Source organism: Balaenoptera ricei, chromosome 7 (genome assembly GCF_028023285.1).
Source record: "Balaenoptera ricei isolate mBalRic1 chromosome 7, mBalRic1.hap2, whole genome shotgun sequence".
Lineage (NCBI taxonomy): Eukaryota > Metazoa > Chordata > Mammalia > Artiodactyla > Balaenopteridae > Balaenoptera > Balaenoptera ricei.
In genome coordinates, this window is record NC_082645.1 from 51,032,656 (window position 1) to 51,049,997 (window position 17,342).

The 17,342-nt window shown below is 34.5% G+C and overlaps 1 protein-coding gene across 3 annotated transcripts in view; it reads left to right on the top strand.

Moving 5' to 3' along the window:
• Positions 1-17,342, top strand: part of SLC4A10 (solute carrier family 4 member 10) — a 217,035-nt gene that overhangs the window by 40,519 nt on the left and 159,174 nt on the right. For all 3 annotated transcript variants that reach the window (XM_059927980.1, XM_059927982.1, XM_059927981.1), the window contains exon 3: positions 15,837-15,983. In XM_059927980.1, coding sequence (XP_059783963.1) covers positions 15,837-15,983 — 147 coding nt within the window. The remainder of the gene's footprint in view (positions 1-15,836; positions 15,984-17,342) is intronic.

The window sequence follows — 17,342 nt, forward strand, 5'->3', positions numbered from 1 at the left end:
CTGATAAATCTGGCTCTATTTACTACTACTCTCTACCTATCAAAGGCACAGTACAATATTTGAGGTATTTGCTATGTAATGTGACCTAAGACATATCCTTTGTGAATAAGGAGAACTGTATATTTGTGTGTGTATATGTAACATTTTCAATCAATTGCTATTTTAGAGATAGATGAAAAGAAATTCCTTTTCATTACATTAAATATAATCCTATAAATATTAAAAGAGGGTATTTTACAGCGAAGAATTTATTCCTTTAATCCTTCTATATTTTTCTTCGAAAATATTTAATACTTTGAAGACAAACCACAAATGGCCAAAGCTTCTTAATATGTACTCTGTAGGTTTATATTAACACTATACTTTTGTTTTGAGTTTTCCAGACGTCTGAGACTTAAGTGCGTTGATTATTTAGTTACACAGTTTAATAGTATGAGAATCATACTATGAAGGTGACATTGTGAAGGAGATCAACTTAGTCTACTTCTTGATTAAATTCTTAAATCTCTATTTCAGCTGCTAATCTTTCCCCTAGAGCTATCCTACTTTAAAGCTCCTGGGCTGCATGTGATCATAGCCTCCACAGGTTATCTCCTCACAATAGAAGCAGGGGTGGGCTACCAGTCAATTAGGGCTTTTCTTGTGAAGTCATCATCATTCACCAATATTAATTAAGTGCTAATGGTATATAAGCACTGAACAAAATTTGTTTTATATTTTTTATTCTCCTAAGTGGTTTACATACTGGTGCTGTCAGTAGGGCACTTGAGTTCTAGACCTCCTTGGGGAAAAGTAACAGTGGCCACCCGGCACATAAATGTTTACGTTTAAATATCCATTGAGATAAATACTGATAATACTGAACAAGTTTTAAATAGTAGTTGAAAGAGGTGATATTCTTGATTTTCTGGATTACACACACCTATAATTTTATCAGTACTAGCATCACTGGAACTTAATAGAATTAAGTGATTTGGTGTACCGGTATTCTGAGGTTACTTTTTGGAATGCTCTCTTTTATATTTTCTCCCGGTGACATTGTTCACTACCCCATTCTGTCGTCCCTCTTTCCTGGCTGCCTAGTCATCCCTACTGCTCTTAGTTTGTCAGAACTGCTGAAAGCACAATGAAAAAATCTAATTCTTTTTCCTTTCTTTCTCTATCATTTCTACCCCTAATGAGAGCTTCAGGTGGGAAGATAATATAGAAAACCAAAATGATTGAAATCATGATTAAAAGAAAGTAAAATTTTAATTTTCTGCTGGTAAATTAAGCTTTTGTCTTGTCTCTGCAGAAGGAACATTATGAATATCCTTTTTTTATTGAAGTATAGCTGGTTTACAGTAGTAGTTTCAGGTGTATAAAACATAGTGACTCAATATTTTTATAGATTATACTCCATTTAATGTTATTACAAAATAGTGGCTATGTTTCCCTGGGCTGTACAATGTATCCTTGTTGTTTATCTATTTTATACATAGTGTTTGTATCTCTTAATCCTGTACTGCTATCTTGCCCCTTCCCTCTTCCCTCTCCCTGCTGGTAACCACTAGTTTGTCCTCTATACCTGTGAGTCTGTTTCTGTTTTGTTATATATATTCATTTGTTTTATTTTTTAGATTCCACACATAAATGATAACATAGAGTGTTTGTCTTTCTCTCACTTATTTCATTAAGCAAAATGCTCTCTAGTTTCATCCATCCATGTTGCTACAGATGGCAGAACTTCATTCTTTATTATGGCTGAGTAATATTTCATTATATATATTATACATTATATATATGTATATACATATATATATACGCACCATGTGTTCTTTATCCATTCATCTGTTGACAGACATTTAGATTGCTTCCATATCTTGACTATGAATATTCTTTTTTGACTACTTTCAAAACTGCTTCTAAATTACCTTTGGAGCATCTGTGAAAAAAGTATTACAGTCTTATTAGAAAAAGGATTTCTAATATCTAGCTAAATTATTTACAATCATACCTATTTTTTCCTTTGCATAACTCAATTTTTTTCATGTAATGATAAATTGCTGTTTTGTAATTAGATGACAATATGGCAGGAAAGCATTTTATGATATCACAGTGATTAATACAAAAGTATAATGTCTGCAACACCAATGCAGTTAACAGTACTGAGCGTGAAAATGAAAGTCATGTTTACTAAGTTGAAATACTATTTCTCTCATGCTATCTCACTTTAATATTCTCTTAAGGTTTATTAATATGCATTCTATTTAAAAAGTGCTCTTAATTGCCAAGTATAGTGATCCCCTGTTGTCAGCCCTTTTGAAGTCTCAGTTGCTTTTAAAACTTTTGACTATACCTTTGTTTTTAGATCTTCCTTCTCTTCTCTCATACCCCTCCCTTGGCTTCTCGTCTCAGGTAGTCTTCCTTGGTATTTTTTTCTATTTTATCCACTGGCCCCTCTTACTCTGCCTGACATTTCTATGTTTTTTTCCAAAATTAAAATCATTTTATTGTTTTAAAACTATTTTAAAACAAAAAATTATTTTGAGTTAGAAAAATCCAAGAAATATAAAAAAGTATAAAGTATAAAGAAGGCAAACAAAACAACCCCCAAAACCTACTGTTTAGAAGAAATACAATTAATATTTCTGAACAGAATTACAGAATTAATATTATAAAAGAATATAATTTAATTATGTATCATAAACAGATGTAATTATAACTAAATTACATATAAGTAAAATTATGGAACAATTTTTAATCTTTTCAACTACTCTCTTTTCATTAAAAAAATCAACATCATTCCATGTTAATATTGATATTGTCCATTTTAATTATGCTTAGTATTTCATTGCATGATTGTACCGTGCTTTATTTAACCAATCCCTTTACAATGGACATTTTATTTCTCATTTATCTCTTTTAAACAAAGCTGCTATGAATTATCATATATGCGTTCTTGTGCACTTTACTGATATGATTCTCAGGAGGATTGCTGGGTCAAAAAGTTATAGAGTTAAAAATTTTGATCTATGTTTTATACTCCCATTGACATAATATGAGAAGTTCCATCTATTTCTTCAAACCTGTGACAATTTTCATCTATCTTTTAACTGTTGGTTTCTCTCTATATCTATCCTTGATTTTTTTCCCTCTTATTCTTCATTCTCTCTCTGGATGATTCACTTCCTGGAATGTTATTTCCACCTGTAAGTGCTGTAGGAGTCCATATGGATGTATCCAAAATGTTCCATATGTGTCTTGTGGACTTCCACACAATGAATAAGCCTAAGGTAGGCACACTGAAGAAGATGAATATTACTAAAGTAGAGGTCATACTATACAAATATTAGTTGAGGAAAATGCTAAAGGAATATGTAGAAAGAACATGACTGCTAACTTAGAGTATTTGAAAGATGGTTATATGGAAGATGAAATATACCATCATTTTATGTTACACAGAAATAGTAGAGTTGTGTATGAGGAAAATAAACTAAGTTGTTAAAATTTCCCTATTGGATACGACTACTTAGAAATGTTTAGTTTTAGAAATATTGGGATAACTTCTTCAACTACTGTTTATTTCACATGTGAAAATGAGAGGTCTCAATCAAGTGCTCTCTGAAGAATTTTCCATCTCTAAATTCTGTGATCTTTAAGTGAACTTCTAGAGTATGCTTTAAAATTTAAATTTCTTGTTAACTTTGCTTAGTATTTAAATACCTTTAAGTTTTTCAGTTCTCTGACAAGAAAAGTTCATTAGTTTTGAATTTGAAAAGGACTGCTCGCTCTGTATAAATGGTTTAAAAAATGTCATATTAATGATTCATGCCTCTTGAAAGGTACAGAAACTTATTCTTTACCTTTCTTGAGGAAGAAAGAAATTTGAAGTAGAGTAGATGTGGCAAAAAATATCACCAGATATAAATTTTTTAATGGAAAGGGTATGTCTGGCTTTATCATCTTGAGATATAAAGTTAGGTCATATTTGGTTAACATTAACAATATAATAACCCAGAGGAACCACCTGCCTGGATATTCTGAAAGTATGGCATTTCTCCTGGGGTTCTTCTTCCAAGGTTCCATAGGGTTACTTAGATTAAATAGTTTAGTCAGTCCTTAATATCTCTAACCTATTGCCACCCTCAGTGAGAATTAATGGGACTTCAGATTCATTAATTCATTCATTCCTCCAACTCTATTTAATGCCTATTATTAAGTGTCAGACACTACTCCAGGTACTAGTAATACTGCAGTGAAAAAAAAAGAGACAAAAATATGGACCTTACAAACTAGATATGCCCCTCATGGTTGATTTCAACAAGTTTTTAACCCTGGAGAGCTTAGCCTATTATTCTCAGTATCTTCTACCACCAATTAGAAGTCTGGTGGCATCCAGGGAGTTGGGATGACGCAAGTTGCACTGGAGTTTGTGACTTCCCACTATCATTTGATACAAGGCCCTGTCCATTAAAGCTGTTGATCCTTCCTGGTTTATCTGCACATGTTTATCCAGTCAGCTACACAACCTCCTCCTCCACATACATACATACCAAAACCTGCCTTGAGCCTTAAGTGTTATACTTCAAGTTTTTTATTTCCCTTATTGTAAGGGCACACATGCATCTCCTTTCCCCACTCAGAGTAAGCTCCTTAGTACCAAAGTGACTTTGTCAGAAAGGCTGTTAGCATAAGTCACATAATGGGCCATTAAAATCAGACACACACACACACACACACAGACACACACAGTAATCTAGTGGCTGCTGTTGAGTTTGGAAAAGGGTCCAGACCCTCCTCCCATCAATGATGTTTCTTCTTAATGGGGAGTGGAAGTGGGGGGCTGTTATCCATTCCTGCTTGTCTTCATTTAAGGCACTATACTCCTTCAGAAATGATTTAATAATTTTAAATCTCAAAGCAAAGGGATTTAGGTTCAGCTTCCCTTCTTCCTAAGAGGCTCTTAGGATTCTATGTAAATGAGAGGATGAAAATGGATGCCCCTTAATTTCACTTTTCAACCTCATCTTAGCTCTGTGGTTTTGCATTGCCCCAAATAATTATTTTATCCTCTTTACTCAGAAGTGGGTACTTACTAAATATCCACATAATTACAGAACTGCACAAGTGGATCTTTCTAGAAAGTGAACTCAGCCTTATTAAGGTAAATTGATCAGATTATTTATGGGTATATAAAATTGTCAACAACTTAAAAAGTAGGAAGTTCCATCTTTATGTACCCACCAGGTACCAGGCAGTGGTGTTCTGATAACCCTCCTTGCCTCTCTCCTCCCTGCTGTCTCCATAGCCTTGATTTGTAGCATATGCCAATTTTCATGGCTGCTTTCACATCGCTGAAGTGTTTTCACTGTACACAGAGTTAGGAAGAGATGTGCAGAACTAGCTCTGGCGAACTGGTGTAAGCCAGTTCCAGCACACAGCTGCTGTCAGGTAAAGTCATTGTCTTCATCTAAAATTTCCTGTAAAATGTAAAAAAAAAAAAGAAATGTTGTTTCTATAGCAGTATAAATGCATGTTTATTCATGAGCAATGAATAAAGCATTTACTAAATAAAGCATTCATTAAACTATGGATGTTTAAGGAAATAAAAATTCTGTTTACTTCCCGATAAAAACAAGGTACACGTATCTCTGGACCCTCTGTGTGCCTGTGCCTCCCTTCACAAGGCATGCCATCTATTTTTCACTTGCCAATACAAATCCTATCTTCCTCAAAGTTCTCTCTCCTTCTCTGAGCCAGTTTTTGAATTTTCCAGCCTACTCCAGCATAAAATGAGTAAAAAAGAGTTTGGATTTGTTGTCATTCATTTATTTATTCAACACTTATTGAGCTTTTAATATGCCAGGTACTGGGAATGTGAACATGATTAGACAGACCATATTACTGCCTATAGAGCCTATCATAGGCATTATTACCTGATTATACAATTAGCTATTTAATCAAAATTTTGAAAATTTTATTAGGAAATGTAAGGTGCTAAGAGAATGTATACTGGCAATTGTATGTGATAAAATTAGATAGATTTGATACATCTGATTACATGGTGGCACAAAAGTCCCGAGAAGCAGTAGAGGGAAGAACCAGGGCACAAGCTCTCTCTAAGTCTTTGTATCACATGTGCTAATGTCCCAAAGATCAAGCCGGGGTTCAAGGGTTAGAAGAATAGATTCTACCATTTGATGGGAGAAGCTGCTAAAATATTGTGGCCATTAAAAAATCTGCAACACTATTATTTGTAAACATCTATGCAGAAATGCCAAGTATTTTCCATCTTTGCTTTCAGATGTTTTAATTGTTTCATTCCTTCAGTTTCACAGTTGAATTCCATCAACTGTCTTCATGGAAATCTGTTTTTCTCCTCAACAAGTCTTCAGCTTTTCCAAGCAACCCTTCTGTCCTTAATTACCACAGTTTCCAGAATGAGCCACTTTCTATATGTGTCTTTCAGATTAATACAAGGCAAAACTAAATCTGGAAAATTTTACAGTTTTAAATTTTTGCTTATTTTCTACCTATTTCCCTGAACCAAAGTGGCAGGCCTGTTCAGAAATCATAATTTAATTAAAATGAGGTTGAGGAGATGGGGAGTACCACGTTGTCTTTTGCATTCATTTTTTAAAAGTATCCCAGAACATATGTTGATGTCTTTTCTCCCTCTTCCTTGTAAAAGCAACAAAACATAAATGTTTTAAAATAATAGTGAAATTGCAAGCTTTTGTGATTATAAAAATACATGCTCTATCTCACCTTATTTTTCCCCTGCTCTAACATACACCTCAGATTATCACCCAAAATTGTTCTTCTGTTTTTGTGCACATTATCTTCTTTTTCTAGATTTCCCACTCCTCTGCTAATCCAAAACCTATTTTGTTTAAGACTCAACTCAAGTCCTTCTCCCTGAAACCTTCCTTAATTGCCCAGGTTATCTTTGATTTCACTCTATTTATGAACTCCTACAGCATTTAATGCCTGATACAACACAAGAACATTAGCTTTAATGCAGATTGTTATTGTTTTCTGCTTCTTATTTGTATCATTTCATGCTGTTTTCTTTGTTGAACTTGATTTTTGAGCAATTGAATGGCTATCTTATTTTAAGTGCAGGGATCATATCCTATAAGCATTTCTTATTATCCTGTTTCTTGACTAATTTGTATTAGCCTCCCTTTGAGCACTGTACACATCCAACATCGAGCTGTCTTACAGCCTATAAAAATGGGGAATTCTACTGTCTTTTCTTTTTTTTCTTAGAAGATATATATTATTAGGATTCATTCATTTAATCAAGAAATGTTGAGGCTTATTGTGCTCTAAGATGAAAGATAACACTGCTATTGCAAGATACACAGTAATTTAGTTACTATGTTTTGCTCAAGATAGTGTTATAAACTTATAAGAAATAGTATTTTTTAAAATATGCCACAGTATCTTCTAAACTAGTAAATCTCAGAACTATGGTTCCTTTGATGAACAACTTTAGTACTTTTAAGACTTTTATTTTCTGTATAGAATAGTCACAGTCATGTGGCCCTTTGTTTTGTAATAATTAAAAATACGGCCCTAGGGTCAGGTGACTATGACCGGCATTGGTGTGACTTTTTTATTCTTTCAGCAAAATAACACAAGAAACAACAGTGCAGTAAGTAGCCTAATAGTATCTCTTTGCAATGCACACATACGCTCACTTACACCCTCTAGGTCTCTTTTCTTTCTCTCCATTGCTGTCCCTCAGCAGAGAATTTCTCTTGGACTTAGAGTTCTTTGATATGTTATGATAAATGATGCCTTGTTGTGTTTTCTGACTCTGTTAGAGTCTCCATGGAATTAAAGATCACATGCTTATTTGGCTTAATGTACTTGACCTTTTCCCATGATTGACACGTCTAAATAAATGGCTGTAGCAACTCAGTAATTATGCACCAGCTGTGTATATTCATTTCACAGAAAAAACACACAGTTCTCTTCAAGAGTAGATAGCTTGACCCCTTCCCTGCCAGCTAAATAAAGGAGAGTAGTTAATTACTATTATTATTAATCATAGTAAGATTCCTTTCCATCCCCAAATGCATCTCTTTCCTCACTGCATTTTGTAAACAGTATACTATGACCACAGCTACATAAAGTGTTGTTTCAGTACTGGTATTTCTTATACAATGAAAATACTTACAATAATTCTGGACCTACTCGACAAGATAGTTCCACACAATTTGTGTCAAAAAATCCAGGATTTGTTAGCAAGATTTGTGTTCAGAAAGCAGTATTACCTTTAATGAACCCTTTGTTTTTCTACTGGGGAAACTGTATTTTCCCTCAACTGACATACAGGTAAATTCTGAATAAATTCTAAGATTCCGTGCTTCTTTCAAAAAAGTCTTTTCTCTTAACAGCACATTGTTCCATTCTCACTTATTCAAAATATGTTCATATCTAAATTATCTGTATTTTTATTAATTTTGGGTTTTTAAAAATATGATATAAAGTTAATTCTTGTTGACCACTTTGACTAATTTAAGAAATGCTCATTTGAAAAGTTTCCTTCTTTAAACTAAACTTTTGGTCTTTATTTACTATAAAATAAAAATTGTTCCCTATATAATCTTGAAAAATAATTCCAGTTAGGTTTAATAATTGTCAATTCATTTCAGAACCATGACATTTATCATTGTTTCTTGAATTCTTTATGTTCTTAAGTGTCATCTATTAAATTTTGGATATAATATTGTAGGTAAATTTTATGATAACCTTAACCTGGAAATGTTATTTGTATACTGTTTTCCACAGGATCTAAGGTGATTCTCTAATTCCTTAGGCCAGGGTTATTATAGTTGGGCTTAGAAAAGTTGGCAATGTATAGAAAAGCAGGAAGACAATGAAATAGGACAGGAAATTTTATTTTGCCTTCATTCTTCTTTAAGCCTCTGAAGGTAAACAGCATGAAGGGGGAAGGGAACTAACACAAGTGTGAGTGTCTATCATGTGACAGGCGCCATGTTCAATATTTTATACCAGTTATATTATCTCATATAATCTTTGTAGAAAATCTCCTAAACATATTGATACATTTTTAATACATATATTTATTTAATTTGTCCTAAAAGCAAGGATGAGCTTTCTGGATCAAAGGAGAACTGTTATTATTTCTTACAGCAATAACCACATTGCTTCTCCATGCCCCATTCTTCCCCTTCAGGGTAATGTGATGAGAACTTGGAGGTTATATGCACGGGAAGGGAGCCCCAAAATCATGAATCTGGGAATTTATATAGGAACTGCTATATAGCTGTCTCCTTTCCACCTTGAGAGGCAGGGGAATCTTTTCTCCCTTATGTAAACAAATAGCAGGGAAGACAAGGGGAAGGTCCCCAGTTAAACCCTTTGGAATACAAACCGGTAGCTCTGGGGCTTTATTATCTTTTGAAATGAAAATGTATAAATCTGGGTGATAAGTATCTATATCTCTTTGAAGGTCTCTATCTATTCAGTCAACCTTTAACTTCCAAAGCTTGTCCTTTAACCCAGGTTCCAGTTTTCTTTGCTTTATAAGTCTCTACCCATACAGAAACATGAAAATATTTTCTCTGTACTTTCATAGCCCTAAATTGTGGCAATTTCAGTATTGTTGCTATGAAATTTGTGGCCATTAGCTTTGTTTCCATTCTTAAGTCTCTTAGTGTATTTAGTAGCATAATGCATCATTACATCTATTGTCTATGTATTTTACTTAAAGTATCATCTCTGTGTGAAGATTTATATACGCAATAAAAATTTATTAAGCACCAAGAACTATCAAGCACTGTTCTAGATACTTGGGATACATCAGTGAACAAGTTAAAAATCGCTGCTGTTCTGAAATTTAAAAACTTTTGGGAGAAGCTAGAAATTAAACACTAAGCATAATAAGTAAAAAACTTATTATGGAAAGTTCCTGGGTGGCAGTGGGAATGCCAAGGAAGCCAGTATGGCTAGAGTGAAGTGGAGTGATGGGGAGACCAGCAGGAGAGGAGATAGAAGAGATGACAGGAATGAGACATGCAGATCGCAGAGGACCTCATAGAGCATTAGGGAAACCTTGGCCTTTTCTTTGAGTGAAATAGGGTAACATTAGAAGGTTTAGCTGAAGAATGACATAATCTGACTTGTCTTTTCAGAGGGCCACACTGGCTGCTGTGTTTAAGACAGATTGTAGGGGCTAAAGTAGACTCAAGAAGACCTGTCTGGAGGCTAATGCAGTAATTCAGGTTGGGTGTCATGTGGCCCTGACCAGTGCGGTGAAGTGAAATAATAAGCAGACTAATTTTGGATATATTTTGAAAGTTGATCCAACAGAGTTTCTGATGGATTGGTCGTAGGCTTAAGAGAAAAAGAGAAGTCTAAAGTGATTCCAAGGTTTTTGTTCTGAGCAACTAGAAAAATGTTTTATCATCAACTGAGACGGACAAGATTGGGAGGGAGCAGTTTATTGGAGGGGGTTGGGCTGGGGAAGATTAGGAGTTTAGTCCTGAACCTGTTGATTTTGAGATGTCTTTTAGACATGCAGTGGAGGTGTCCGGTAAGCAGATGGGTATGCCAGTTTGGAGTTTGGGAAAGAGGTTTGAGCTGGAGATAGAAAATTGGGAGCTGCCCACACATAGGTCGTATTAGGGACAGATGTAGGCTTTGTGGGGCCTGAAGCTTATGCAATTTTGAGGGTTCTCTAAAGAGAAAGAATTCAAAATTTGAATTCAAATTATGTACAAAGGTGAATATTTATTTATAATGAGAAAAATCAAAACAAATACTTATTTGGAAACTGATAAATAGCACAAAATCGTACCATTTGGAGAAACAGCATAATATTTTAAATAACTTCCTGATATACCTCTGTAATATAACTTCCTGACATACCTCTGTAATATTTTCCCCCTACATTATTGACCTTTAATGTCAAGGATTTTGAAATATTATTTTCTGTTGAGAATATGGAAAATTAATTCTGTCTTTATCATGATTAATTAAATTTCTTTTTATTAATGATGGTCTAGAAAGGTTTTTTCATCTTTACAACTTATTTACAATTTCATGAAAATTTTCAGAGTTGTCTTAAAATTTAAAACTTCTATAAAGCTTTTTGCATGTATTACCTGAAAGATTTGGAAGAATTTTCCAAAGACTAACTCTGGCCCTATGCAATTGAAACCATGCTTCTTTTCCACTGTCCACATATTTCCAATGCTAGGCAAATTGTGATTCCTTTGCATATTGTCACACCGCTTCAGCCCTGAACATTTGTGTCACAATGTCAGGTGAGTTTAATCACAGTGGGTACTAGACCACTGGAAACTATTTCTACTTTAGGATAGTCAGGATAGCTAACAATAATTTACTCATATATGGAAGTATTGTGAATCACATAAATATGTTCCTTTAAACCCAACCTGAATATATCTCCAACTCTGTTTCCTCTTAGTTTCCCAAAAATGTTCACAGACACACAAGTGCCCTCCCCCACCATGAAGGTATCTTATATTTACAAATTTTCCTAAAATATATGACCATGAAAACACAGTTTTTTAAAAAATTAAAAGACTTTACTTTTTAGAGCAGTTTTAGGTTTGGGGAGATTGCACAGATAGTACAGAGTTCCCATATGCTCCTTTTCTCCCCTGCACGTAGTTTCCCTATTATAAACATTTTGCATTAGTGTAGTACATTTGTTACCATTGATGAAACAATATTAATAGATTATTATTACTAAACTCCATAGTTGACATTTGGATTTACTCTTTGTTTTGTATTTCTATGGGTTTTGACAAATGTATATTATTTCATATCTGCCATTACAGTATCATACAGCGTAGTGTCACTTCTCTTAAAATGCCCTGTGCTCCACCTTTTCATCCCTAACCCCACTCCTTGAACCCTTAGAATCTCTGATATTTTTAATTGTCTCTATAGTTCTACCCTTTCCAGAATGTCATACTGGTTAACATCTTAGAGTATGTAGCTTTTTCATTGACTTCTTTCACTTATCAATATGCATTTAAGGTTCCTCCATGTCTTTTTTCGTTGTTGTTGATTAATACTCCATTGTATAGATGTACCACAGTTTGTTTATTCATTCACCTATTAAAGGACATCTTGGTTGTTTCCCATTTTTTGACAATTATGAATAAAGCTGCTACAAACATTTGTGTGCAGGTTTTTGTGTGGGCATTAGTTTTCAACTCACTGGAACAAATGCCTAGTGAGGAAATTAGTGTTTAGATTAGGATCTAGACACAGACCTTACACCTTTCACAAAAATTAACTGAAAAGTAATCATTTACCTAAATGTAAAACAAAATTATACAACTTCTAGAAGATAACATAGGAGAAAATCTAGGTGACCTTGAATTTGGTGATGACTTTTTATATACAGCATCATACAGCACAATCCATGAAAGAAAAATTGATAAATTGGACTTCTTTAAAATTAAAACTTCTGCTCTGTGAAAGACACTGTTATAGGATTGAAAAGATAAGCCACAGACTGGGAGAATACTCTTGCAAAATATACCTAATGAAAGGCTGTTATCCAAAATACACAAAGAACTCTTAAAATTCAACAATAAGAAAACAAATAATCCAATTACAAAATAGGAAAAGATCTGAACAGACATCGCAGCAAAGAAGATATACAGATGGTAAATAAGCATATGAAAAGATGCTCAACATCATGTGTCATTAGGAAATTGCAAATTAAAACAATGAGATACCATTACACATCTATTAGAATGGCTAAAATCCAAAACATTGACATCACCAAATGTTGGCAAGGATGTGGTACAACAGGAACTCTCATTCTTTGCTCCCGGAATGCAAAATGGTACAGCCACTTTGGAAGATAGTCTGATAGTTTCTAACACAGGTAAACATAAGCTTACCATATAATCCAGCAGTTATAGTCATAGTATTTACCCAAATGAGTCTTTACTTTTTAACCAGCTCTGCAAGATTCTGCCTCAGGAAATTCCTTCAGGCTGGTCTTCCTTGCATTTAATGTTCTCAAGACATGAGTTCAGCTGTGTTGTCTTGGCAGCCTCTTCCTATCTGAATATATTTGGATATAGTTTCAGATTGTTTGTTTTAACCTTGACTTGGCAACTTCTTAGGATGTTACTTCTGGCAATTGCCCATCAGATTCACATTCCACAAACAAAGGCAATATTCAGTATTCCCAACCAGACCCTCTGGACTTGCCAGCCTGGTGCATGGTGCTCCTTACCTTTGTCTGCCCAGGAATGGTTATCTTAATTAGTAATTGTTAGAAACCTTTGCAATCTTTGAAGTTTAGCTCTAGGAAATAGTCACTGTCTGAACTTCCTCAATTTTTATCCATTTCCCTATCCACTGAAACTGCTCTCAAGAAAGTTACAGATAAACATTAATTTACAACTGTAATGACAAATTTTTAGTATTAATCTTGTTTGACTCCTTTATAGCATACAAACTGGTAACTGAACCCATCTTAAAACTCCTTTCCTTTGGTTTCTTTAAAAATTTTTTAAATTGTGAAATGAAGCATACATCCAGAAAAGTGCAGAAAGCTTAAGTACAAAGTTTAATAAACATTTTTAAAGCAAAAACTTGTATTATGAAACAGAACATTTTTAGCACCCCAGAAGCTCCTCATGTACCTCTCTCCAGTCACAATGCCTATTCTTCTTTATGCCAGAAATAACAAATATTCTGACTTTTGTATTGAGTATGCATGCTGTGTAGGCATCCTTGAACAATGTATTTTAGTTATTCTATTTTTAAATCTTTATAAAGGGAATTATATATTTTTTGCTCAATATTATGTTTGTGAATATATATATATATATATATATATATATATATATATATGTATGTATCACATCTCTCTCCATTCATCTGTTGATGGACACTTAGGTTGCTTCCATATCTTGGCAATTGTAAATAATGCTGGTTATTTTTCTTTCAAGTTTTTCTGTATATATTTTAGATTGTCCAAGTTCTGTTACAATAATGATATTGGAAATTTGCAATTTTGTCGAGTATATAGATTAATACATGTCTGTTTGGGGGGATGGGTTCACATATTCTCACTGATTCTAATACATATGTCTAGAGGACACCCAGAGCAATATATCACACTGTGAAGGCCACTTTTTACATAAGTTGGAAAGGCTGAAACCTGTTGATTTGTAAGAATAAAATAATGTCTTATTCATATTTGTATCCCTGATACCCAGCACAGTACCACTCAATAAGTTGTTCATTTCAGTAAACATTTGTTAGGCATCTGCTGTATGCCAGGCACTGTGCAAAGTGCTAAAGATACAAAATGACTAACACATGGGCCTTCCCTAAGGAAGATTCATAAGAAAACTACTTGTAAGCAAACAACTACAATCAAGAGTTATTGTGCTTTGGTGTATATGATTAAGCACTAGAGGATCCTAAGCAGGAAAATGGTCATCTGTATTTAGACTGAGGAGGTATGCAAAATTTCATAGATCGCATAATCCTTGAACTGAGACTTGGGAGGTGAGTTAGGTATGCATCAGATAATCAGGAAAGACAAAGATATTTCATACAGTTGGAAGAATAAGAGCAACATTAAGTAAAAGAGAGACTTGAGAACACCTGGCAATTCAGGAATGAAAGGGCACACACTGGCTTACAGTATGTGTGGCAGAGTGGATTTAGAAGCCTGCCTGGAGACATAGGCAGATGTCAGATATTGTTTGGCTTTATAGAGTAAAAAACTTTATCATATAGGCAACAGAAAGCAATGAATGAGTTTAAAGCAGGGAAGTAATGTAGGCAGATTTGCATTTTGGAAAAAAAAAGCCATCAATATTCAGGATGGATTAAGTGGGACAAGAATGGAATTAGAAAAGATAATGCTAGGGAGAATGTTCTAATAGTCCTGGTGAGACATGTGGGTCCAAATTAAGACAGCAGCACTAGGGATATTGAAGAGAGCATGGATTCAAGAGACGTAAAAGAGGACCTAGTGACAAATTGGATGTGCTTTGAGATGACTGGATAGATGATGCATTTACTGAGATAGATGATAGATACTTGGGGGACAAAGAAAAGGATGAGTTCCATGGACATGTTGACTTTGACATGCCTCTGGGAAGGATGTTTAGGTAAATATGTCTAATAGGTGGATGGATGGATATATAAGTCTGCAGTCTAAGAAAAAGATCTGGTGTCAAGTCCTAGGGATCCCAAGCTTGAATGAATAAACAGAAGAAAAGCCAGAAAAGGAAACAAATATGAGAAGAAAAAAAAAAGGAGGAGGAGGAAGAAGACCAAGAGAAATTTAAATCATAGAGAAAAGAATGGTCAATGGTATTAAGTGCCACAGAAAGAAACAGTAGAGCTGAAAAAAACTCCCACGGGATTTGGCATTACTAGGACCTTGGTGAAATCTGTTTTATTAGAGATAGTGATTGTTTCACAGAGTTAACCGTGAAGGGAAGGGAACTGGTGAGATAACTAGTTAGTTGAGTGTAAGGAGAAAATAGAACAAAAAAAAATGTTAATGAAAAAAGTATAATTATAAACTATGGGGAATAGACACAGAGAGATTATTATAGATAGCTAATAAATTAATGGTGGTTATAAAATATAGTATAACCAAATAATTAGTATTGTAGATGTTTATGATAGACCCGTGTACCAAAGTACAGTGCCAAGCCCCAAGTTTATCACATTATAAATACTCAAAAACTATTTCCTGAATTGAATTGGATTGGGTTTCCCTTAACATGTAAATAATCATCTTCTGCGCCTTGGAATAATTTAGAGTTTAATTTGTGTATTTACTTCTGATGAAGGTCATCGGACACTATTTATTGGAGTTCACGTGCCCCTGGGAGGAAGAAAAAGCCATCGACGTCACAGGCATCGTGGTCATAAACACAGAAAGAGAGACAGAGAGAGAGATTCGGGACTAGAGGATGGCAGAGAGTCACCTTCCTTTGGTAAGAATCTGTATCTTTGTTTTACTTAAATTTATGATTGTAATATTATACTTGTCTGTACAATCCATAATTAGCAGTAATACCTCACTCATAAAGTTGTTTATACCTTTATAAAAGATTTGGGCAGATACCTCACTCATAAAGTTGTTTATAACTTTATAAAAGATTTGGGCAGATTGGGGAGAAGTGGGAGAGAGAATGTTTAATCTTTATTTTTCTCTTGTGCATCTGCTTTGTGAAGGTGAGGATTGGCTTAGTTTTGTGATGGAGGAAATACACTTAAGTAGTAGAACTTAGTTGTATTAACTCTTGATAATTTGTACACATAATAGTCATTGCTCTAAGTAGTTTGAAAATCCAAGGGGAAATGCCTCTATTAAGTTCCCAGTTACACTATTGTTGATGCTCCCCAAATTTCACTCTTAGGATGTGAACTTTCTACTGTTTTGAATATTCTTCTTTTAAAAGTATGCAATTGACCCTTGAACAACACAGGTTTGAGCTGGGAAGGTCTACTTATACATGAATTTTTTTCAATAGTAAATACTACAGCACTACATTATCCATGGTTGGTTGAATCCATGGATGTGGAACTGGATACAACTGACTATAAATTATACATGGATTTTCAACTGTGAGGAGGGTCAGTGCCCCTAATCCCCACATTGTTCAAGGGTCAACTATATATAGAATATCAAAGTATAGTGATATGGAAGTTGTTAACAGTTTCTGAGTGCCGTGAGAGCCTATGTACATGACATAATTAAGAACCTGACTTTCAGTTTCCTGACCTTCCCACGTCCTATGACCTCCTTCACTGCACCTTGTTCACTTACTCATTCATTTTGTTCTCTGACCACAGCTTCACTCCTTACTTGCTTGTTCAACTAGTTGACCTCTCTACTTTTTTTTCTATCCATGTTATCTTTATTTCCTGATCCTATTCTGATTTCATAGCCTGTAATTTTAGTAGTACTTTTGCTAATATTCTAAATGCCTTAATTTCCCTGTTTTAGTTTTATTCATACTTTCACCCCCATTTTAAAAACCAGATTTATGTTAGGTTCTTCCATGTCCCTACTTTCTCCCTGCCTTTCCAAGTAGGCATGCTCTTCAGGACATAGTCATTCAACAGGGCAGGTTGTAACCATTTAAGTTCATTACTCAAGTAGGAATTCCCTGGCAGTCCAGTGGTTAGGACTTGGCACTTTCACTCCCAGGGCCGGGTTCGATCCCTGGTCAGGGAACTAAGATCCCTCAAGCCTCATGTTGTGGCCAAGAAAGAAAAAAAAAAAACCCAAAAGTAAATAAAAAAATTCATTACTCAAGTGGACCTTCAACACCTCCTCCCAATTCTAT